Source organism: Psittacula echo (genome assembly GCF_963264785.1).
Source record: "Psittacula echo genome assembly, chromosome: 3".
In the NCBI taxonomy this organism is placed as follows: domain Eukaryota; kingdom Metazoa; phylum Chordata; class Aves; order Psittaciformes; family Psittacidae; genus Psittacula; species Psittacula echo.
This window is the reverse complement of record NC_137736.1, coordinates 50,965,684-50,990,437: the sequence shown is the minus strand read 5'-3', so window position 1 is coordinate 50,990,437 and position 24,754 is coordinate 50,965,684. Positions and strand designations below refer to the sequence as shown.

Below are 24,754 nucleotides of genomic sequence, written 5' to 3'. Positions count from 1 at the left end.
TTCTTTTTAATTACCCCCCCCTTGATTTTTATATAGATATGAAGTTGCATATTATATATTACTCTACCAAATATCCTTGCTTTTTCCAGTTTTGAGCATTTGGTTTTTGTAGCCAATGTTCTTTGGCCCACTAAAAGGCTAGAGATGAGAGGTCTGTTGTAGTTTAGAAGATCATTCTCAATATCACAACTAATTGAACAGATAAATCACAGAGGAAAAAGCTAGCCCTAGGCACTCCAGCTACACTTCTCATCTGTGCTGCACTTGATCCCTTTCGTGCTGTAAAATATAATTATAGGGTCATACTGCTACTTTACGCTATTATGGTCAACATACTGTACGGAAGCTAAATTGCAAGGTTTCAAAGCAGAAGACTGATATTATATTTTGGCAGGAAATTTTTGTTTGTCCAAAAATGTAAATGTTGTAAGCACAGAAAAAAACCTCGAAACCACTAAAACCTTTTGCTTTCACAGTCAAACTTACGCAACTTTGAGCATGAATTCAATACAAACAAGGTAACAGCCCATATAGTCTGGAAGCGCAATAGTGGCATAATTGAGATAGAAGAAGAAATAGTTTTACAGAACCATACTCCTGATTATGGGTTCATTACTTGTCCCTTTTTCTTCCCTTTCCAGCTTTCAGCATTCAGCATCTCAGAATTCTTTCAGAGAAAACAAGGTGAATGTGCAAACACACAGGTGCTAGCAGAAGGCACGGAATTTGTTCGAATTTTGCAGTGCAATTCTAGCTAGGACAAAGTCTCACATCTTGGCAACTGGGGATAGCTGAAAGCTGGTGGGTAAGCTCTAACAGAGGGGACCTGTAGGGTACAGAGGGAGCCCAGAGCTCCAGTCCCTCAAATGCTTTTGTTCAAGACATTAAAACCCTGCATATGCTCCCCTTCCACAGTCGTAAACTGGGATATTCCACAGGACCAACATCACACACAAAAGAGAAATTTGTAAAAAACTTAAAAAAGGCTATCATAAAAAGCAATCCTGCTGGCACCATCAAGGCACATGTCAAGAAAGTCAATGATATATTACTTATCTATTAGATACCCTACATGTTCTAAGCATTTTGCTGATGAAGACAATGAGCTTCCAATTAAGCATTTATAGTGTAAAGGGTAAGAATTGCTGAAGTAAGCATTTACAGAAGGTCTAGGGATAACTTAGTATAGTCACAGTATGATAATCTAATTTTGCATTTTCTTTGATCCTTCATTTTTCACTGATTTTAGATAACTGGAAAACAGAGCAGGGTCTGTCTGTTTTGAGTTTACTATAAATGAAATGTGAAAGCTGTGAAGGACAGGAATCCTCTTGTCCCACATCCTCGGTGTTGCTCATTCTCAAGGGCAACAACATCCTTCCTAGCAAAGGAAAATGCTTCCTGCACAAAGGGTCAAGGGATGCCAAGGGAGATAGGGGATTGGATGATTTGGTTTGGGGTGGAAGAAAGAGGAAACACACAGTCTCATCACCCATATCAGGCTTTGAGTCCAAAGTGTGCTTTAGCAACCCCATATGGCTTTCCAGTCCGTGACCTTCTAGAGGAGTTTCTCTCCATGGACTATTCAGGCTTGCCAAATTAGACACCATTTCTGATTGATATGAACCCCTATGTATAGGTTCACAGTGCTAAGGATACATACAGGTATCATTATTTTGCTAGGAAGTGTATGTTTTGCTGAAAAAGGAGGGCCAAATTAAACTATAACCAATGTACACTTGTAAAGCCAGAAATGGAAGGCAGTGTACTGGGATCATTGCTGGATTTCTGTTTTAAGATAGCACAATATAAAAAAAAAAACATAACAGGTTATGAAAATTGTTCAACATATGAAGAACTAAAATGCTTTAATCATGCTCCTATGATTTTGTGCCGTTACAGGGTAGAGTTAAAGTAATTTGGGTTTTCTTCATAAAGTAATTTAACAAATTAAAGCTTGAGAGAAATCTGAATATTGAGTATTCTGCAGTGCAGATATTGGGAGATATTTACATTCAAGTTTTGGCGGGGGGGGGGAGTGTCCTTATTTAAAGCATACTACTAATCACCTTTACCTTTTTCTGAAAATTTGCTGTCACATTATTTTTAAATATTTGCATTAAATTAAGGCATACTGTAGAATTTGTTCAGAATATACACTTACCTGATACGTAGAACATACCTATCCATACCCTTGCACACACTTTTTCAATGCTGCCAAAGAGTATGAGTTTTAGCCTGCTGCCCATGGTCAGGTTTTTTTAGCTATACTTCTGCAACTAGCTTTATCATCCCCCGGTAAAACGCTAAACAAATTAGCTTACTTATTCCATTTACCGGTTATGAGAAAACATACTGTTGTGCTAAACCCCATAAATGTTCTGCCTTTGAAAGGCCACTTGCTTGTAACTTTTCCTGTTACCAACCCTACCTTTGTTACTCTGGTAGGCAGACACTATATTTCCTAAACAAAGGGTCAACCTGTGTGCAATGTTCTAGAACAGTTCGTTATTTGCCCTTAACCTCATCTACTTGCTTAATTTCCATTTTTATTGCTTTGTTTTTTATTGCTTCATTATTTATTCTTTAAACACAACTTCTCATTCTGAAGAAGTATGTGTCATGCATTACATTCTACCAACAACCTTCAAGCATTTTAAAAACATATAAGGTCAGTCAAAAGGTCATTACAATAAGCAAATTCATGGCTAGAACATGGACATAAAAATCCATTATCAGTTTGGACCAGATCCATATAAAAGGATGAAAATACTTTTTTACTTAATGCCCAGTCTGGCTTCCGCGGAAACCAGAGTCATAAGAACAAAGATAATAATGCTGTATTATTTCCAATTTTATTTAATTCTCTTGTTCTTCCTTAATAGATTATTCCTTCAACACCATCATTTCCACTAAAAATTGAAGGAAATGAATAGTATGTGAACATTTTTAAAAAAACTTGCTGTCACATTTGTGCAATAAGTTTTAAAAATCTATGGCTTGTATTATATTAAGGATGTTAGGTAGATAAAATAAAAACAATCTCATAGTACTTATACCTATTGTAATATCCATTATCCAGTGTCAATTCATTACGCACAGTCATAAACACAAGGAAATTTATGCTTTGCTAAAACAATCTAAAAATTATACAAAGCCCAATGAAATACCTCCCCCCCACCCCCCCAGAAAAAAAGACTAATGTTGTGTGAGTGTGTTCACACAGAATCATAGGCATAGAATAGTTAGGGTTGGAAAGGACCTGAAGATCATTAGTTCCAACCCCCCTGTCATGGGCAGGGACACCTCACACTAAACCACGCCACCCAAGGCTCTGTCCAACCTGGCCTTGAACACTGCCATGGATGGAACATTCACAACTTCCTTGGACAACCCATTCTAGTGCCTCACCACTCTTACAGTAAAGAACTTCTTCCTTATACGTAACCTGAACTCCCTCTGTTTAAGTTTGAACCAGTCACCCCTCGTCCTATCACTACAGTCCCTAATGAAGGGTCCCTTTCCAGTATACTTGTAGGCCCCCAACATTTTCTATTATGCTTCTAAACTCCACCAAAGAAATACCAGCTGGAGGAACCACAGCCCCTTGTGATAACATTAGACTAAAGAGAGAATGTTGTAAAGTCTGCCTTAATATTTATATATTAGTGTAATAAAATACATTAGTATTTTAATACTACTAATAAAATAGTTGCAGCTGGAACACATTTTTAGTAAACTGGTTCATTGCTACATCAATCTTCTTCCATGCAACAACTTAATATTTTTTGATATTTGCAAATACTGAAGCACAACCGGTTAGTTATATTTTTGCATCTGTTTCTGGGTGAAGTAATATCAAGTAATATTCCCTTTTAATAGACACGACCATTCATCATTTTAATTTCATAAAAAATAAGACACTAAAAATATCTGTCAAGCAGCATTTAATCTAATAATAATCTAATATCGACCTGCATCTAATCTAATAATAATAGAAGTTCACAAGTTCCACATTTTGTCAGATTGGAGATAGTGGTTTAACTGCATGTTAAACCTGTATAATTGGCACTATAGAAAGTAACTTTCTACACTCTATTAAATAAAATGTAACACTGTAACACAGATATACTATGTCCTTACATATCAGTTGTATTTTCTTTTAATTTAATGGTTTCCATTAAGGAAGACAGTAAAGGATACACAGGGAACCTATATATTTAGATGTGAAACTACCGAGCTACTAAAAAAAGAAAAAAAATCAATAGAATATTTAAAATTGATACCACGTAAAATGATTAATATTGTAGTTTATACGATCAAATATGTTTTCTGTAGTTTATATATATGTGATCAAATATGAGTTTGGTGACCTACACCTATATATGAAACTGTATATATTTACTTAAAATACAGGCATATGTGTATTTATTCAAATTCAAGATTCTAGATATTATCTTAGACATTACTAGAAATTTTGTGTATTTCTATGCTAGACAAGTCTACATATACATATATAAAACATATGCAGTGTTGCCTTTATATACTAACACAAGCACTATAAATATGCATGTAAAGTGACTAAAACATATACAGACACATTTACGTGTGTGTGCATAATGTATTTCTATTTCAGTCTAGAAAACAATGTTCCCCTATTGTCAACCTCACGTTATGAATATATATTTGTAAGTGCTGTGTTCTTACAGTATCACAGTACTGATTATTATTGCAGATTAATGATTAAGCTGCAATTATTAAGTAATGCCAAATAAAAATAGTCAGAAAGCTTCAACAGATATTTTGCCAGTATCTCTGCAAAGACATTTAAATATGAAAAGTTTTTTAATTCATTATGTACACAGCAGTGAAGCAGACATATTTTTGTGCTTTGTTTGTAGAAACCATGGACTTGATGAAGTCTTCTACCTTTACACAGTAAAAGTAGGCTTATAAGACTTGAACACAATTCTCCCTACGAGGAAAGAGTTTATGACTGCTTCTCATCAAAAAAATACTTGCAATTGAGTTGGCACACCATAGAAAAAAGAATCCTCTCATCCTGAATCAACAGTGTAGACAAAATAGATGTTTATGGATTCTGCCACTAAAACTAGGTAAAAACTGCACAAACAAGAAGATCTCTTTTGTTTCTGGAATTCCTGAGTGCCATTCAGAGAGCGGTCCTGCCTTCATGAACATGCCCATTACATGTCAGCACTAATAAAATTCAAACAAAAACATGGAGAACCACAGCTAACCTACAGCAGTTTGATTCAACAAAAGATCTTTCTTGACTAAGCAGTACAAAAATTGTGCTGAATTTATTTTTTGGCAAGAGCATATGCACCAGCTGCCAGATTCCCAGTAAATATGAAGGCAAGTAGAAACACTGGTTTCAGTGGAGTTATGCTGTCTTTACACCATTTAAAAATATGCCTTACTGTCTAACTTCCTCTTTTGCTACACCTCTTCATGGCTCTTTGCCAATACTAAATGAGTGATATCTTTCCAGCCACCCCTTTGTAACTTCTTTCTCACAAAAATACCTTGTCTCATTCAAAATAAATCTATATTTTAATTTTTCTTACCACTTTCTTGAGTATAAATACATCTACAGAACAATGCTAATTTTAGAAATTGTCCCTAAAAAATAATGAATGTACTTTTAAATTGTCTTTTATTTTTCATTATGACAAGAAAAAAGAAGAGTCAGTATCAAAAGTAATTAGCCACAAATATTTCCTTTGAGATAATATGGTGAGGTAAGCATAAGCATTTGCACTTTCTATTTGAAAGCCTTCATTGTTCAGGTAGCTAAATAGTATTTCTAATTTATACCACAATTTTGACCACCATATGATAAATCCAGTGGCTCACCAGAATATTTCCTGTTCTCTCTTTTGCTCATGGTTTATCGTTTTCCCATTTTTAACATGCATCTTTCTATGATCTACTTATCAAAATAAAACCCAAAACATATCTATAAACACTAAGTCAAGTGTAAGTATGAAGGTATATCATGTGGTTGTGTGGCTAAGTAAGAAAGGACTGTTCCTGGAAGAACACAGGTGCCCTCAACCTGCTCTGCCCCAGTGCAAGTTGAGAAAGAAAAGCACCTCTCAAGGTTGGAGTTGTAGTTGCCAAAGGAAAACACTTTCTCATTTTGAGATGTCCACAACTGCTATAACATTGACCGTTAAACACTTGAGTGTAGATGCCTCTGTTGGACAAGTATACAGAACTCCTAATTAAAGAGTTTCATTTTTGCCACAAAAGGAGCTAGATTGCATTGGCATCTTTTGTCCTACGCTTAATGAAGGGTGACTCATTTTTTAAACAATTAGTAACACTGCTGGAAGAGAATGCAAGTAATTAGCATAGCTTGACACCCAGAACAACACCAGTTGCTGTTGTTAGCATCAACAATGTGTCAAATTAAAAGAAAAATCACAAGAAAGTGTCACTTGAAGCGGTTTCGCTTTTCTTTTTTAAAGATACAATTAACCACCAATTCTTTAATGAATCCACTATACTATTGGCTACCACATGCTCATTCTTTCAGATGTTTTTTTTTTTTTTAAGATTTGGGTAGCCTATATGTCAAACTCCACTTATATTAAAAACTAGAAGCAATATGGCAAGCAACAACCCACTTTTCAGTTGGGGAATTTCTGATCCACTTGAACACTGAATTTGCCAATGGCAGATGCACATTATCTGTAAGTCAATAAATACAATCTGCAAGCTCATACCTAAGATTTACATTAGTAGCATGACTCAAGAAGTTGTATTACCATTTAAGAAGGAGGCCTGAGGTGAAAATGGACCTGAAATTCTTGCCCATCAGCGACCAAACACTGGTGTGAACATGTATCATTCCTTTACTCCTTAGGGATAAATGCCAATCTACGGAACTGAAAAATCTCATTCTCAGAGTCTGATATACAAACCAAAAGAGATGGAAGAGGCAATGAGGAAGGGAAAGACATAATTTTCAGATTACCTTCTTATGAGCAGAGGATGGATGCTAGATCTGTCTGGAAACCACCTAACCTACTGTTTGTTGGCCCAAAGTATAAACATGCCATAATCGCTGGTGTAATTGGCATGACCGATGTCATTGCTGGCGCCAGCAAAGTGAAATAGGCTGCTTCATGACAAAGAGGACAGAAACTGGATTTTGTGTAGTCTAATATCAAAATTATTAGCAACCAAAGGAAAAATAATCAACAACAGAGCGTACGCAAGGAAAGCCTGACATTTTAATCAGCTCCTATGTATGTGCAGTAAACATTGAAAGCTACCACAAATAAAGCTGTAGCTAGATACGAAAATTCACCTAAACAGTAGTATATGCCACATACTCCTCATGATAGCTAAAGAGAAATCAAAGCACAACTAAGGAATCCTCATGACTATTGTCTTTGTAAATTATTTTTAGAGAGTTTGGGTACAAAGAAAGTCCATATTTCAAAAAAAAAAATCATACAGATACTGTAAATAATGTTAGGATTTGCCATTATAAGGAGAGTTATTTGACTTAGGCCTATGCTAACCATTAAATTGGTACTTGAATTACTCTTCAAGGAGATTTCTGGAAAGTAGTCTATTAGACTTTTAGAGGTTTCTAAATTGGGTAACATCAAATATGAATGTTAGTTGCCTGTCTGAGATAACCTTTAAGAGTTTGTTTAGGCATCTTTGCACAGAAAAGCATAGATCATGCAAAAATACCCTCACTTTTTTTCCTATCTGCAGTATTAAGTCAAAGATCTCAAGAGAAAAGACATGCCTTTTAAAGTCTTCTTTCCAGACTTGCCAGAACTACATACATAACACTAAGAAATCTTTACTATTTTTTAACATGCTCAAAAATATACTAATCCTGTATTTAACATTGAAGGTATTTTTTGTTAAGTAGCATATTCATACTATTCACATAAAGTTGATAAAACATACACTGTTAGCTTACTAAATAGTAGCACCTGTTAAGGATATAAATCCACTGGATTATTGAAAAGCACAAGAAGTCCATGCATCTTCTATTCACATTTATGGCCCATGCTCTGTATTATCTGTGGCTAAATCCTTGCCTATTGAAATAACAAACTAGTTCAGGGGGAAAAAAAAGAAAAAAATAAACAGGAAGCTAAACCAGTAAGTTTTCCTTAGTAAATAAAAAAGCCTTTAAGAGAGGAAAGGAAGCTATCAGGTTCACAGGTCCAAGTAAAGAAGGTTCTTTCATTATGTTACTGTAATCATAGAACATGCTCTGCATGTTTGCACATGCAAAGAGGCACAAAACCCACATAGCATGCATATGTAGATTTCACCTGCAATCATCTAAAGTTATTATACACTTGTGCAGCCACACAATGTCTGAAGGTATTTAAGAAAAGCCTTCTAGTTAGTTAAACCTGTTAACTCAGTTGCTTTTCCCACCTCTCAAATCCTGCGTGAGAAGGCTGGCAGATAAGCTTTGCCCTCCACACTTGTGGTTTCTCAATTGCAGTCTGTCCTTAAAAATTCCCCCCGGTCGCACGCAGGCACACACAGACTGTACAGAGAGAGTGGCTGGAGAGAAGCATGGGATGCTTAGTTCCTGCCTTTGCTCTGCAACAGCACCAAACTCAGCATGAGAGGAATATACACCTAGGCAGATGGGAGGCCACTGGCCTTGGCCTCGCTGTTCAGCAGGAGCTCTGCCTCTGCTGGTAGCCTGGAGATCCCCCAGAGCACCCTGAGACCTGGCTGCCCACAGCCACCCTGCCCAGGGGTCCTGCACAGGGCCAGGCAGCTGCCAGAGCCAGGACGGAGGTGTGCTGGGAGCCCACTGAACTGTGGGAACAGCACAAGAAGCCCAGAAACAATTTTGGTTTTGTTTCCAGCACGGCACTGCCTGTGAGCCCAGGTGGGAGGTAGTGTGGGAAGAGCAGAGCCAGCATATGGTTTCCCTGGCTGGACGAGCAGCTGGCATCCCCGAAGCCAGCACAGATAAATGCATCTCCTGTTAGCAGTGATGCAAAGGGTTTTTCACAATGAAAGCAACCAAATGAAAAATAATCAACAGTGGAGTGTGTGCAAAGAAAGCCTGACATTTCAATCAGCGGCTGTGTATGTGCAGTCAGCACTAAACATTACCAGCTGCCATGAATAAAGCTGTAGCTAGATAAGAAAATTCACCTAAACAGTAGTATGTTTGTCATATTCCTTATGATAGAAAACTCAACACACAACTGAGAAATCTTTCCTTGAGCAAAATCTGACACCTTTTAAATGGTGATGATCAAATGCACATATAGATCTGTATGTGTACCTTGTCTGATTAGAGACCATGCTCCTACCTTTCCCAGCCCCTGCCGAAAGAAGGAATTTGGCATGCAACCAAAGGGCACTTTCCTTCCCAACCACATGCTGTTTGGATAGAAAGGCCAATGGGTAGCACTAACCTTTAGCTTATCATAGCGGTCACTTAAAGCTGCCACCTGATGGTCACGGTGTCGCCCGACCAGTTTACACAAGGCACAGATTAACTGGTCATCGGTCACGCAGTACATGTTAACTTTCTCGTCCTCATGCTCCAAGCACATTAATCCCCTGATGTGAGAGTCTGGGATGGGCTCGATGAGACGGTGACCGGTGAACGGCTTCTTGTTGGGGTGAGTGGCTTTCAGGCACTCCTCACAGTAGGACACCTCGCAGGTAACGCAGGTTTTCACTGCCTCCTGGGCAGGGTCCTGATCGCAGAACTGGCAGAGGACCTTCTCGCAGGTTGACATGCTGTTGCTATCAAACGCCCGCTCCCGGCGGGTCTCACTGGGGGAATTGGGCCCGCTGACCGAGGCTTTCTGAAACCTGTCAATGATGTTCTGCAGGGTGACGTTGCGCTTGAGCCCGTCTAGACCGCGCTGGCTGAGGGTGATGACATAGCGGCAGGTTGGGCACTGGAAGGCGGTGATAGACTCCACCGGCTCGTTGGTGGCGCAGTGGGAGACCAGGATGCGGTGTGCGCAGTTGAAGCAGAGGCTGTGAGCGCAAGGCAGCAGCAGCGGGTCTTCAAACAGCTCCAGACAGATAGGGCAGGTCAGTTCTGACTCCAGTGTTTCCATCTTCAGGCAAAGCTTTCCTGTGGCGTCAGCGAAATCCAGGGAAGCTGATCAGCTATCTGGAAACACACGTAAAATTCGATTAAGCAAGAGAGGACATGAGGGGTCAGCCGTGGGGGGTTGTCAACTTTCGCCACTGCTCCTGGGGCTATCAACCCACCACGCCAGGCGGGAGAGCAATCTAAAGTTTTGAACCTGCACATGACCATATCAAGGTATTTAAAACTGGACTGCTTTTTTTTTTTTTTTTTTTTTTTTCCTTTTCAGTTCATTTAGGAAAGGAAGGAAAAAAAAAAAAAAAAAGAAAAGCTCCTTCTTGATTTCTTTCTCTTTCCCCCTTCTTTCCCCCTTCTCTTTCAGGCGATTGAGGAAAACAGCAGATGTTTCTGTGCATTATTAAAACCCAAAATATGACCATCAAACAGCATATCACAGAAAAATTAGATCTCTTCTGCAGATGCTGTTTTTGGCTTCACTCTTCTAGTAATAAAACTTCTTAAAAAGCCTTCACCTTTGTGTAACATTGTGCAAGGATTAGTCCAGCATATTATGACTGACAGCCTTACAATGCTATTGAAATTAATAGTTATTTTATCAGACAGAAATTTTCATTTCTTATTATAACAATAGCACAGCATTTAAAGTATATGTCTGTGTTTACTTGCATAAATGTATATCTGAATATATACAGGGAATAATGCTTCTAGGAAAGCATTTGTTATTTTTTATTTGATGTTTAGTATATGTGTATGGCATATATATCATATACTAATATACTCCTTCCATGTATTTCAAGAACATGCACAACTGTATTTATATGTACCTGTACTTTTGTGTACATCTATCTGTACACATAAGCCCCCAAATACAAGACATACATGTTTGTAGTAAGATAAATATAGCTAGAGGACTGCACCAGTGTCATAACTGAAATTCTTGAAGGAAGGTGGATGAAGTAAATCATAAACTGTAATTTAGCTCAAATTTCTGATGATACTAACTTCTGGTACAAGAATAACCTTTAGAGAGGAAGACAGTAAAATGTAGTGAGATGGTGAAATGTGTGATTTGCCTAGGAGGAGTTTGTTTGTGTGTGCGCATCCACATTTTTGTGGTTACTCTCTACAGCTAAAACTTACCAACTACCACTTGTTTTAGTGGCTTTACTAATCACCCGAAGCGGATTAGGAACCAATAACTTTTAAATGGAGAGCATGGGATTTTCTGGAGAATGCAGCAGTACAATCCCATCAGAGATCAACTGAAACTTCATTTTGCTTCCTTTCCTGAGCTCAGTGTTACAGAGAATGGTTTTGAAAGAATCGCCCTACGCAGCTCTCCCTGCCTAAGCTCCTGTCAAGGGCCCACTGCTGCTGCAAGCAGACAGGTCAGTGAAGCAGAAGCAAAAGCTATGTTTCACACTCACAGAGCTGTACCTCTTCACAGTACAATCTATTTAAGCTTTGTTGCTCATAACTGAAGATGACTTCAGATGGCACAGCTGCATCGTCTTTACACTGTAAAGTCATTGTTTGGTTGTGTGAACTCTTGCCTCTTTCCCTGACCATGGAAAAGGAGGGATGGACAAGAATCTCTCACAAACAAGCCCTGGTTCATTAAGGCTGAGGAGAGCTCAGGGCTCATTAGCAGCCTTGGGAACCAAACCTGCTTGAACTTTCTGTACTTCGTGACAATTAGTGTGCGGAGCATGGTGGCAGTGACAGCAATGCTACCTATAAACCCAATATGAACCACAGCAAAAAGAAAAGTTCAACAAATAGAGGCAAAGTTCAGGCTACCCATCAGTATTTAGTCCTCCTCGCTCTGTGGGAAGAGCAGCAATGCATCTGTTCCAAGAGTATGCTTAGAAATCAGGATACTTTGCCTCTTCGCACTAATGCATCCTTTTATTCTGCTAAGAAACCTGAGCATTTAAAAAACTCACTGACCCCATCACAAAATTTGCTTTCCTATATCTTCTGTGATACTGATCTTATTTGAAATAAAGTTCGGTTTGCCAAAGACTAATTCATTTATAACTATCCATCAGCTGCCACAATTGCATGATGCATCTGGTCAAAATTAAAGGCCTGGCAATTTGATGTAAGCAGGAAGACAGCTCCCCTTCTCTTTCCTCAGCCATGGCTACACAGCACAGAAGAGATGAAAGCTTTTTCTGCAAATAAAGATCAGTTTGTCTTTCCTCTTCTTCATTCTCTGTCTCACAGAAGTCCCAGAAGATCAAAATCTCACTTGCATTGTTTGAATCCCTTCCACACCACAACTGTGTACCTCATCATCCACTTATTCTGCAGGCTGAATGCTGTGCTGGAAATGGGAGAAGGGAATTTGGGGTTGGCAGGAGACAACGTTTTAAAAAGGCAGACTAGTCACTGCTCATCTATTGGCAGTCCTGTGAAAACCTGCCAACCTTTTGGTTTTGTTTCTTAGGGCTGTATTTGGAATACAGGGCTTTCTTCCATGCTATCCTTTCTGTACAAAATTCTTTCTGCTCCTTCATGTGCCAAACAGTTTCTTTCATTCAGTTTCCTTCTCAAAGAACTTTTTTTAACCAAAAGTTTTTTTATGGTATTCATATAAAAGAAAAGTACAGATTAACAGATAAAAGCAGTGGCAAAACATTTGCATCAGTGCCTCATGGAAAGATGTTTGAATCGTCATCATGGCTCTTCATAAAAGCCAACACCTCAATTGATGACTAATTCTGATCTATCTGACCTGAATAAGCAGCAGCTCAGCCCTGACTAATGCTATTCAGTATGAGCAAGGGTGCCAAAATCTGATCTTAGGCTGTAAACATCTCAGAATAAGATCCTATCTTCCAAAGTAATCAAAGCTGAGCACACTGTTAGAAACCAAAAAATGATATTTCTGTTTTCTTTTGCAGTTGCCAATAAATCAAAAAACGTTGCATCTGAGACTGAATAATGAATCCTTTAAGAGGCACTGAGAGGGGCTACATTTTCTGGGTAATCCGCTGATTACTCTTTAATCGACTTAAGCAATTCTGCTTTCACTTTTAGGTTGGTGCCTGAAATACAGAGTGTGCTACTGATCCAGCTACAAAATCTTTCCAACTCATTGGCCCTTGCCTTACGGTTTCAGATTCTGTTGTTTTGGTTTTTTTTTCTTGTAGTGGTAGCGAATCCATAGCTACAATAAACTGGAAGATTATGCAGAAACTCAATACACACAGATTATATATGCAATTGCTTGTATTCCATGTTCAACATGGCCCATAAATTAAAAGCTACATAGACAGCCTCCAGACACAGAAAGAATGAATTTCAAGTGCATAATTTCATATTTGCAAAAAAATGGAATTATTGGCAGAAAATTGTACTATTGCTGAAAATGTCATTGAAAAGAGAAGTATTACTTTTCTAGCCACAAAAGGTAGTTTTAAAAACAGATATCAAAGTAAAAGTGATTGACAACAGACAAGTGTGATTTAAAATTCAACAATATACCTAAGTAACTTTAGGTTTGTGACATTTTCCCAGCATATAACGATTACTTATGTATTATGTGGTAAGCAATGCAGTGAACAAAATTCCAATCTCAATGTAGTTCATGGCAAGACTTCTACTAACACTAGGGGAATTAGCATCTTAGTACTTCTTGCTTTAAGCCTGACATGTTTCAAAGGTGGCATTAATGTCTTCAGTCACACAGAAACACACCCAATACTTATGGGAAGTAGAGAGACATGAAAAAAAATAAAGCTAAAGCTGAGCTAGATACATTTCAGTATACTAAGTACCAATAGAGAGGAATACATAAAATAATAATAATAAAAAAAAATCCCTCAACCTGTTTCATAGACTCATAGAATCAATCAGGTTGGAAAGGACTTTAAGATCATCAAGGTCTTGGAGAACTGTCCCTTGTGAAAGGGATCCCACCCTGGAGCAGGGTAAAAGTGTGAGGAGTCCTCATTTGAGGATGAAGAGCCCATGTGTCATGAACTGACCACAACCCCCATTCCCCATCCCCCTACACCTGTGGTGGGAGAGGAGACACAGAACATTTGGGCTGAAGTTGAGCCCGAGAAGAAGGAAGGCATGGGGGAAAAGGTGTCTTAAGATTTATTTCTTATTTCTCATTATCCTACTCTGGTTGGTAACAAATTAAACTGTTTTGCCCAAGTCAATTCTGTTTTGCCCTTGACAGCACACTTTGTGAGCAATCTCCCTGTCCTTATCTCAATCCATAGACTTTTCACTATAATTTCCCTTCCCTATCCAGCTGAGGAGGGGGAATGATAGAGGGCCTTTGGTCAGCACCTGGCACCCAGCCACAATAAATCAATCACAAGTATAAAACTACATTTAAAAATGAATGTGTTAAAAATTTCAGTGTACTTAGGACACTTTTTCTCAGTAAAGCACTACAGAATTCTCCCCACACAGAATAAATCCCTAGCTATTAGAATAAAGTTAGCAGGCAATGTTTTAGCATGCCATGTGTTGCCTCCTTTTCTATTCCAGCTGTAACTACAGCTTTCAGTGAAGGTGAGAAGAGAGTCTACTAGGAGTGAAAAAAGGTGGGAGACTATGTCCTATGAAACTTCACTTTCCCCTCTAGCAAAGGTGAAGCTCTTTGCATGAATTCAAGCTGTTTCAGTTAAGTGACACTGAAGGAGGAAACAGAGCTGTAGGCCATTCTGGAAAGTTTAAGCTTCATACTAAACAAATAGCACTGGGCAAAAGAACCAGACTTGTACCATGTTCCAAAATTCCTTGATGTGCTATCTCTATGGCAAAATTACAGTTTGTTGTGGATTATGGCCAAAATACCCCCAACCAGGTTCTAATACCATTTTTCCTAAGAGTTCATTTTCTAGCAACTCGCAGCGTTAAGGCTACTACCAAATGCTTACTACAGTAAGGCTATTTCAGCCTTGGTCCTTCAAACTCATATATAGGAATGTTCATAAATGGAGAGAAAACCACAGCCTAAATTAAAGATCAAAAACTTGAAGATTAAGACTTTCTGTAGAAAACACTTGTCAATTTTTTCAGTTAGAAAATCAAATTTATTAAACTGCCATTATGTCAATATGAAATTAAATTTTACACATAACAGAAACATATTTTATTGTTTCTCATACTTACATGTTATGCATGTATGTATGCGTGTCCATACATATATGCATCCCAGGTTTATAGAACAAGAGGAATTACAGTCAATGCACACAACCTGAATAAACTGTGGAGTGCTTAAGCATGCTATCATCATAGTATATAGCTGTAATTTTCAAAGTAACAGTATTTTTCTGTTAAATGCTCTATAAAAGGTAAATTTTAAATTTACATTCTTGTCATAAAATCTGCTATGGCCAATAAAAAAAATCACTTGCAGTTTCTTCTTTTAGCTCTCGGGGGGTCATGGAGGGAGTAAATGCTATTCTTTTTTGCCATTTTCTATCCTGTTCTAGGATACACACAAAATTGTCTTGGGAACAACTTTTCCTTGCAACAAGTAAATGTGATTGCTCCACATCACATCCAATAAACATTTCAAATGTGATTAAGCCAATGGATTGCTTCATAGCCCAGGTTGTCCCAAAGCTTTATCTTCCGCACCACAGACATTGAAGTCTGTAAGTGCTTGTGATGCTAGTAATTGCCAGCAGCATGGCTAGTGAGATATTAGTGTAAGTAGTGTATTTTGGGCAAGTAGTGTAAAATGAACTAATAATCAAAATTTGTTTTTTTTTTTTCCTTTAGAAATGTTTAATGAAAACTTCCACAATACTAAAAAAAGCAAGGTGCACATACCCTGAAGCAAGCAAATACTTGTTTATCCACCGTTTTTCATCAAAGCAGTGCAAATTAATAAATATTCAAAGGATAGTGCCTGTTCAACAGCTCCTGATATGGAAAAACAAATACTCAGCATGAAAGAAAATGACTAGCTCATCCTATTCATACATTTTCATTGACAGAAGAATGATTAGCTGCCTTGTCTTGAAGTTACATGCAGTGTTTCCATGACGTTGAGATAGTTTGCAACATTCAAAGGATATTAATACAGCAAAAGCACATCTGCTGTGCTGCTTGTAGTGATATAAAGCCTAGACAACATCCCTCTCTGGTCAAAACGTGTGCTAATAGGAGAATATATTTTCTAAAAGCCAAATCCTTCATGTTATTTGGTGAGACAAAGATCTTACAGAAATAAGGTCTTTGGCACAACATCACATATTCCTTTTCTTGCGATCTAAAACAATAACTGAGCCTCAAAAGCTAACAGGCAAGAAAAGAAAAAAGATCATGCCCTGAAAATCCCAGAACAATAAATAAAGAGCTGACTTAATATTATCTATAGTAATATATTAGACACAATATTACACATGTGTGCATAAACCTATACTGGTAGGAATGTTTTCTGACATACATTCTTTATATCCTTGCAACTCTAGTAGCTTTACATTCTTTAGATACAAGATTCAATATTTCCTCAAAATGCTTCAGGGCAGGAAAAACAAAGGATTGTTTAATCTTTAGCATGTGTGAATCAGTCTACTGGCATCAGCAGTGACTTCCTAACAAATTTATGGCTGAAGATCAGTACCAAAAACCTCTTCAACCAAATTCACATTCTTCATTTGCAAAATTGGTATTTATTCTGGGGTATATCATAACTATACAACAACAAATATTGAGGAATCAAATTCACATCTTGCTGTGGACACTGGCAGCATTGGAAACAACAACTGGAGTAACTCCAAAAACTTGCCAAGGGGACAACTTGCTATATACCGATATATATATATAACTTGCTCATTTCAACCTAAAAGCTTCCTAGATGATGGATGCTACTCTGCAACAAAAGGAAGGTAGAATAATTTTACCCAAAACAGTAATTACCAAACCCCACCAGTTTTCATGGGGCTTTTGTTGCACAGAAGAGCTGAAAATCTCTCATATTTCCCCAGCTGGGATTTTCACCTGTGTAATGCCTTAGGTGACATGGTACTCCCTGATTTTTAATGTAGACGATACAGCAACAGAAATAGCCAGATATAGTTCAGGACATGCCTTCTAGTCATATGTGTTCACACACACAGATGCGTAATTGAGCGCAGCTTGGAAACACTGGGCCCCTTAAGCTACTGCAATATTTCAGGGCAGATCTTAGGGCAGCTTAAAGAAATAATTGCATTCTCTTTCCACTAAGTTGTTCTAAGAATTCTTTCCCCGCACCTATATAAAGGTAATCGTAAATACTACTTGGATTCATAATTATCGCCTCCACCTAGGTAATGTCATTATGAGTTCTCAAACAAGAACACCAAAGGTCTGCTTTCTTATCAAAGAGGGCATTTAAAATAGAGGCAAGAAATGTCCCAGGAGCTACAACACGTGTGAAGCTGCGACCTCACACCCACGGGACTCTGAATTTATATTACCTGCAAGATGCACTTTTGACTAACTAGAGCTCCTTTTGCTTATAAAGCTATACCTATCACATTATGAGGCACACAATGTTAGCCTCTTGCTGTCCTGCTCTCTGCTCCTTATATGTGATCATTAAAAAAGCTTATAAAAGCTTTTCAACTTCTTTTAAGAGAACACATATTCTCAGAGTTATATTCTGCACATTTGCAAAGACTATAAAGAGATTCCAGCAACTGCAAAATACCCCACTATTCAGCATTCATTTATGCTTGCCGTACTCTCAGTACACTGAACTCCATAAGATCAATGGTGCATTTAAAAATCAAGACTGTAATCACATAATTAGAATAGGAAATTAGCTGTGAGCCATGGAAGGGTAGAGGATAAGGAACAAATTATATCTGTGCTCTGAAGGTAACCTATTTTAGATCTCTGGAAGAAGTTCTGTCACTGGTACAGGAAACACCCAGCCTGGGCTTCCTAGGCCCAGGAATAGCCAAATGGGAACTGGCATGGCTGCTCCTCCATTTGTGGATCAGAATCCTCATGCAGGTTCTTGCCACCCTCCAAGGCCTGCTCGAAGAAGAGTGGGTACATTTCCTGTCCTACTGGTGTCACTGGGGCCACCATAAGTATGCTTTTGCCACCTCACCTTAGGGTACTAGGTTTCTGTTCTTCATTAGAACAATGATTTTATGAGCATTCTTTGGATCTGTGCCTCAAAACACTAGCAGAACAAATATGAGAAACCAGCTTCTCTCTCTTGCTTCATAGCTGTTCCTAAACAGAGAGGGTAGCATTCATCTCAACTGATCTCTGTCGGGTCCCCTGGTAATCAACAGAAAGAAAAAGGCATTTCTAAAGCTATCTCATTTAAACTGTTTTACATACTCTTCAGGATTAAGTGATCTGCACTTTCTAGGTGTACTTATTCCAGGTACGAAAGGAATTTAAGAACATAAATTAAGACTACGTCAACTAACAAGTACCTATTTCCAGTGTTCTTGAGATTTAAAATAAAGAAAATGGGGAATCTATATCTATTCTTTGTTATTAGCTCAACAATCACTTGTTTAGAGAAATTTGCTTGCAATAATTCTAACATGAATCATTTCTATCATTCCCTGTATTCAGAGATCCGAGAGAAATCTGAACTGAGTTGAAGGAGAATGATCGCAAAGTAATCCCTTTCCAGCTGACACTACTGAAAGGGGACTTTTCTGGATTCAGATGATTCTTATCTCTGCTGCATGTGAAGGGCATGTGGACAGTTCCTGAGCACCAGATGCACTGTCTTAAGATCAGCCTGCTTGGCATAACAAAACTATCTTCAACTCCTACCCTTTATTCATAGTTTTCAGACAAAATAGCAGCTTGCCTTCCTATACTGCAGATCATGAACAAGGTGCAAGACCCTTGCCCTTCCAGCTGTTAATCACTGTCCTTCCTTCTATCCCACTAGAGCTGTCTAACAGGCTTCAAAGGGTTAAATTTCTCCCAGTCTCAATACCAAGGTGTGTAGTAACTACTTTACTAGTCTTCTACTCAGGTTGCTTGGCATTACCAAATGGCAGTACTAACCCAAATAACCCAGAATGGTTAGTGCATGAGTAAAAATTCTGACCTCAACACAAGAGGACACAAAGTTAAAGCAGAAAAATCAACTGAGAAAAGAAAGAAGTACAGAGTTTTATGTAGTGGTTAACAATAGCCAGTTGTTCTGCCCTGAAGACACTCAGGCACCCATCCCAGCCTGTCCAGTGAAGTGCCACCCCCTGCTCACAATGAGATGCAGGGTTTTAGTCTTTATTGCTTGTTAATAAAGCTAAACCCTAAGAAGGCAGCAAGTTTCCATTTTAAATCTCTTGAGGACTTTCTAAGGCATTTCAGCCGGTACGTTTTGCAAAGAGCCAGTAATGCACACACAGAGGCACACCCATGTGTGTTTTATTTCTTGAGAAAGTGTTACTTAGCAGAAACATACCACAATAAACCCTGGTGATCTCAAATATTTTCTTCTATGCATTTGCATCCTTTAAGAATGTTATCCTTTAAAGACTTTTTGAAGCCCTGAGACAAAACCAATGATTAACCACAGCCACATAATCCTGCCTCACAGTTTTTTAGTAACCACACCGCGGCAAAACTTCATTGCTTCAGGCTAAGAAATTAAGAACAGCAAAGGTCTGCATTGTACCAGCAATGTAATTTGCAGCTAGAAAGAGAAGTGGTAAGTAGTAGCAGTCTTTTTAAACCCTACTGATGACCATAGAGGTGCTGTAGGAGCTGAATTAGGAAACCAGGTAACAGCTAGTGAAGTGATAAGAAAAAATGATCCAATTTACCTGTGCCTCACTTGACATCAACCAGAAAACATACAACAGCCAGAAGATCCAGTATTATATTCAAACTCACTCTGCCAAGTGAAAGTGCTGTCTTTTTGGGCTGTCCCCACACAGGATCTTCATTACTTAGCATCCTGATTCCCTCCAGCCACGAGACGCGGGTGGTGGTTGGTTTGTACAGCTCTTCTCCTGGGCTGAAGGAGATATTGATCCTAGGAAAGGTCTTACTGAGTAGCCTCATGAGATGAATGGATAATGCTTTCTCACAATCCAGCTGTGGATGTGTTCTGTTCAATACACACACACACATATGCACATACACCTGCACACATGTAAAGGATCCATTGGCTATAGGTAGTTGGGCTACTTACTAGTTTGGTTGGACTATTTGCTAGTTTACTTGACATCCTCAAATTAATTGACCTGCAGATAGTCTTCAGAACATCCCAAAAGGGAGTAGGAAAAGACAACTAAAATCAGCAATTGCTTCTGAATAACTGAATGAATACCCAAAACAGGCCTCTCAAGCAAAAGGTCCTCAGTGTTACAAAATAGCTTAGCAGCCTTTAAGATAGCATAGAAAGAGAAAACAATAGCTTAATTACATCCCTTTGAGATGTTCCCCATCAACATGTAAAGTCTCACAGTTTATCTCAAAAAACCTAAAATAAATTGTACATTTCCTGCCAGCTGGCAAGCAGGTCAGTGTTACTGTAATAACTAGTGTTGCACTCATGAAAGAATTACTGGCATGCATCTGCTCAACCGCTAGCCTCAAGCTTTTTTTTTCCAGGAGCTTGCTAAATATCTACTTTAAAACTTGAGTAGAGGTCAGCTTATCTTGTTCTCAGGTAATTGCTTCTCTCAAAATATTGTACTGGAAAAATCACATTAGAAATTCTGCACCTGTGGACTATGCATGCTTGTGATCCTCCTAAACATATGGTGTCTTTTGTGGGCTTTTGCGGGTACACAACTTGCATATGAAGTAACTGTAGTGACCAGACCATCACTCTAAGCACACTGATGCCAAAAATTACATCTTTTGAAAAAACATCATCTCGCAGCCATCATGCTTAAATGTGTCATTATTTTAGGTTATGTAACTTCATCAATTATAAGTAAATAAGTGTGATTTGAAAGCCTTTGCATAAGGAATGCAGCAGGCTTTTGGGAATGACCATATTTTTTCATTCTTCTCATCTAAACACATATCTCAGCCTTCATCTGTTATTTTTAAAACAGAATTATAATCTTCCAGATGTTAACAGCATGCAGATGCTTGTACCCCCTTTATCTCTCTTATTAGTTTTATGACAACTAGAAAGACAACAATAAGCCCTTGTTTCAAAACACAAGACAAAAAAATACTCTTTGCTAAAAAAGTTCCTTTTCTTTTTCCCCCTGAGTTTTCAGTACCAAAAAGATAATTCATCCCAGCAACCGAGCAAACCTCAACTCCTCCCTCACAACTGCTAAATGCAATAAAATACTTCCTAAATTACTTGCAATGGCAAGCCTACACATCTGCATCGGCTCTAGTTTCCAAGCAGTCACCCAGCCGCATACCCACCACTGGATCCTGCCCTACATCTTCCGGATGAAACATTGCTGCGGAGACAGGGACCCTCTTGGAAAGCACCGGCAGCCCAGCTGGGACAGGCAGTAGCAGCTACCACTGTCCCAGTAATCCTGTGGCGGCGCTGACTGTGTCTGCAACTCTGAGACAGTCGTGGCTGAAACACAACAGGAAAATCTCCCCTACAATTGCAGGAAAACCCGCTCCACCTAACCGCCTCCGCCAGGATCCGTGCTCCCAAAGCCAGCCCTTCATATTTCTCCCCCAGCAAAATACCTCCTCTCCTTCCCAAGGGCCAGCCTTTCTGGGGTGAAAAGGCAGGAAGAAACAGATCTCTTGAAGAGCATCTCAGCACTCTGCCCAGTGGCTGCGGTGGGATGGTGCTGTCCCGCGCCTGGGTGAGGAAAAGCTCAGATCTAAGTGCAATTAGCAAGAGTTTGACCTGGGCTGGCCAAACCTGTCACACACAGAATGAATATTTCCAAAATTGCTATTCTCCAGAACAGCAGAACTCTGCAAAACAGACTCAGGGTAAAACACCAGTTCAATTTTTTTTTACTGTTTTCTTCAAAGATTACTCAAAAACTTAACAGCACAATGACCAGCAGGAGTTTGCAAGAACTGGAGAGAGTCTGGAAGAGCACAGTGCCTGAGTGAAGGACTTTTCTTCCTATAAACACCATGGAGACCTCACTTTCTGAAATTCAGCAGGTGAAACACAAAATGATAGCAGCTGCTTATTTTATTTCATTTTTTAGCCTAACTTAAGTGTAAGCAGTAAACTGCAACAGAAAACTACAAATGCTTCAGCAAAGCCCAGGAATAATCCTGACTGAAGTCACACCAGACATTTGGTCTCCAACAAAGGTGTTAAAAATTCATGCAAAGTGGAAACAGCAGGAATGAATTGTTTCCTTGTGTTCTCCGTTTTTCATGTTGCAATGCTCTCTTTTATACAATGGTAACACAACAAAGTGAAATGAAACGTACCTCAGACATTTAAACATAAGATTGCAAATCCAGTCTTTGGTCTTTCTTCCATGGAGGAGCCTGCACTTTGTTCTCGTTGAAACAATAAACAACTGTTGTGATTATTTAATTTCCTATTCATTTCATTCGCTTGAAACAACAGACCAGACTCCTCACAAATGCACACTCTTCATAAGGTTTTAAAGGTTTCTGCTGGCAATGTCAGTTTACATGCGTGTGGAATGACAGCTTGTAACAGGCAAAATGAGCATGCAGAAAGCAAGACAGATGTGCAGAGGGATTAGGATTATTGGGACTCTTTTCCACAATATAAAATGTCCATGGATGATCTATAGTCAAGTGGATAATCTATAGTCAAGTATAAGCAGCCCAGCAGGGGCCACAGCACAAGTCCTAGCTGGAAGGATTTTAGATTCCTCAGCTCATATCCTGGCCTTGATCTTTCATTAAACAGCATCATGCAGTTTCTTTGGACTGTTCTTCCAGCCATGCTGGTTCACAATCATCCAGATGCATTTGGGATCAAACAGTCCAAAGATCATTATTATTAGCAGGTGCTGCCCTGCTGCTCTCTTTGTCCACACGATAGTTAGCCTGAGCTTTTCATGCCCTTTGCTTGCACACAACCAGCCACTGTCTGAAACACAGTTTCAAAAAATAAAGGTTTTTTATATTTAAGTCTTCTCCTCAATCAATCATGAAAGTGTTGCGAAACAATTCCAGTAATCTGAGTTCTACTGATACATCTGCCTTGATTTCTGCATGTGTGCTTCTTCAGCTTGAGGGTAACATTTTAATAGACAATGCTGACAGAATCTGTCGAAACTTATGTCTACATGGTCTAAATGATGGTATGTCTGCAAAGGCTTCAGTGTACTTTTCACTGCACACGCATGATTATGCACATATATGCAAGTAAATAATTATGGGTTCAATCACATAGCCTCAAAACCTGCTTGTGCCAGTGGTTATGCCAGCTAGTTATCATTCAAGAACCTTAGCTTATGGTAAAAAATACATCTGAAATATCTACATCGTCTACAGTACTAATCTCCCTTCTTCCACTTTCGGAACTCTTGTATGAAGTATAAAATACATGACTTCTAGCCTTTTTCCTCTGGGCTACCTATTTAAATTCATGAAAGCCCCACTAGCCAAGTCATATAGCATTATCACAGTTTAACAAGATACCATCTTCAGAGCTCAGTTAGCACAGGTGTGTATTTGCATACTTACGGTACCCACTAAGAGCTTTGGTGAATCTTACAGAAACACAAGATGTGTCAGCCACCAATGGTCCCTTTGTGCTGAAAGTTACCACCTTAGCCACAGAATAAATAGATTATGTGAGGGACTAGGGTTCATAAATTTCCTTGCAAGGTACAAACTAAGAAATAATTGCTTAAGCTGCATATGGTTACACTAAGTTACAGAAGGGGAAAGATGCAGATAGCTGTGGCAGTAATCTCTTAAACTATGTCCAAAAGATTCACTAGATTTCAACTAACAATGTCCCTAGCCAAATCAGGTTGTCAAGAAATGAAATCTAAGACTCTGAGCTAATATATTACTAAAAAGGTAAGTTAATGTATGTAAATTTAACATAGCTTAAAGCTCAGATACTTAATGAATATCCATCTATTGAACTACTGTAAAATTATTATTTCATCATGTGTGAGTTCTAAATTATATATTTCTGATGACAGAATCTCCAGAATGTATCCATTTTCTGTGCAGCCTTCGGTTTCTGCAGAATTCAGAGTCAGCTCTGCATGGGAAGAGTTTGGCCAGTGCAATCCTGTTGTTTAAGGAAGGGGCAAAGCGCATGCTTCATATTCTCTGCACATCTTACAGCTGTGCTGTATACTAACACAGTATTATTCCAGTTACAATGGTCCTTGCAATCAAGAAACAGCACCTTAGGAGCTTGATCAACAAGACAGAAACAAGCAGGTGCCAAGTTAAGTACACGAAATCCTAATTCCAAAAAACATTCAAAATCCTAGAAAAAGATAATACTTGGACAGACTGGGAGAAGCAACTTAGACAGGCACAAAACTGAACTCCAGTTTCACTACGAGAATTCACTGACCCAAAAGCACACAAGCATCCAATACAGCTTTTTCTTGGGTTCAGTTGTCTCACTTATAAGTCATGCATAAATGTCTTGGCAAAAATGGTTGGACTTGAAAATGGGTCCATGTGGGCTTTTAAGAAAGCTAAAAAGTAAGATTTTTACTTGATGGTTTGGAAATCTTAATATGCAGTTTCCAAAATTTTGTTTTTACTGCTTTGCCATCTGCC

General features: G+C 38.7%; 1 protein-coding gene across 2 annotated transcripts in view; it reads right to left on the bottom strand.

Moving 5' to 3' along the window:
• The window catches only part of MID1 (midline 1), a gene marked incomplete at both ends in the record, with an annotated part of 97,931 nt that extends 87,819 nt beyond the window's left edge, over positions 1–10,112 (bottom strand). For both annotated transcript variants that reach the window (XM_080613237.1, XM_080613238.1), the window contains one exon: positions 9,453–10,112. In XM_080613237.1, coding sequence (XP_080469363.1) covers positions 9,453–10,112 — 660 coding nt within the window. The remainder of the gene's footprint in view (positions 1–9,452) is intronic.
• Positions 10,113–24,754: the final 14,642 nt, after the last annotated feature.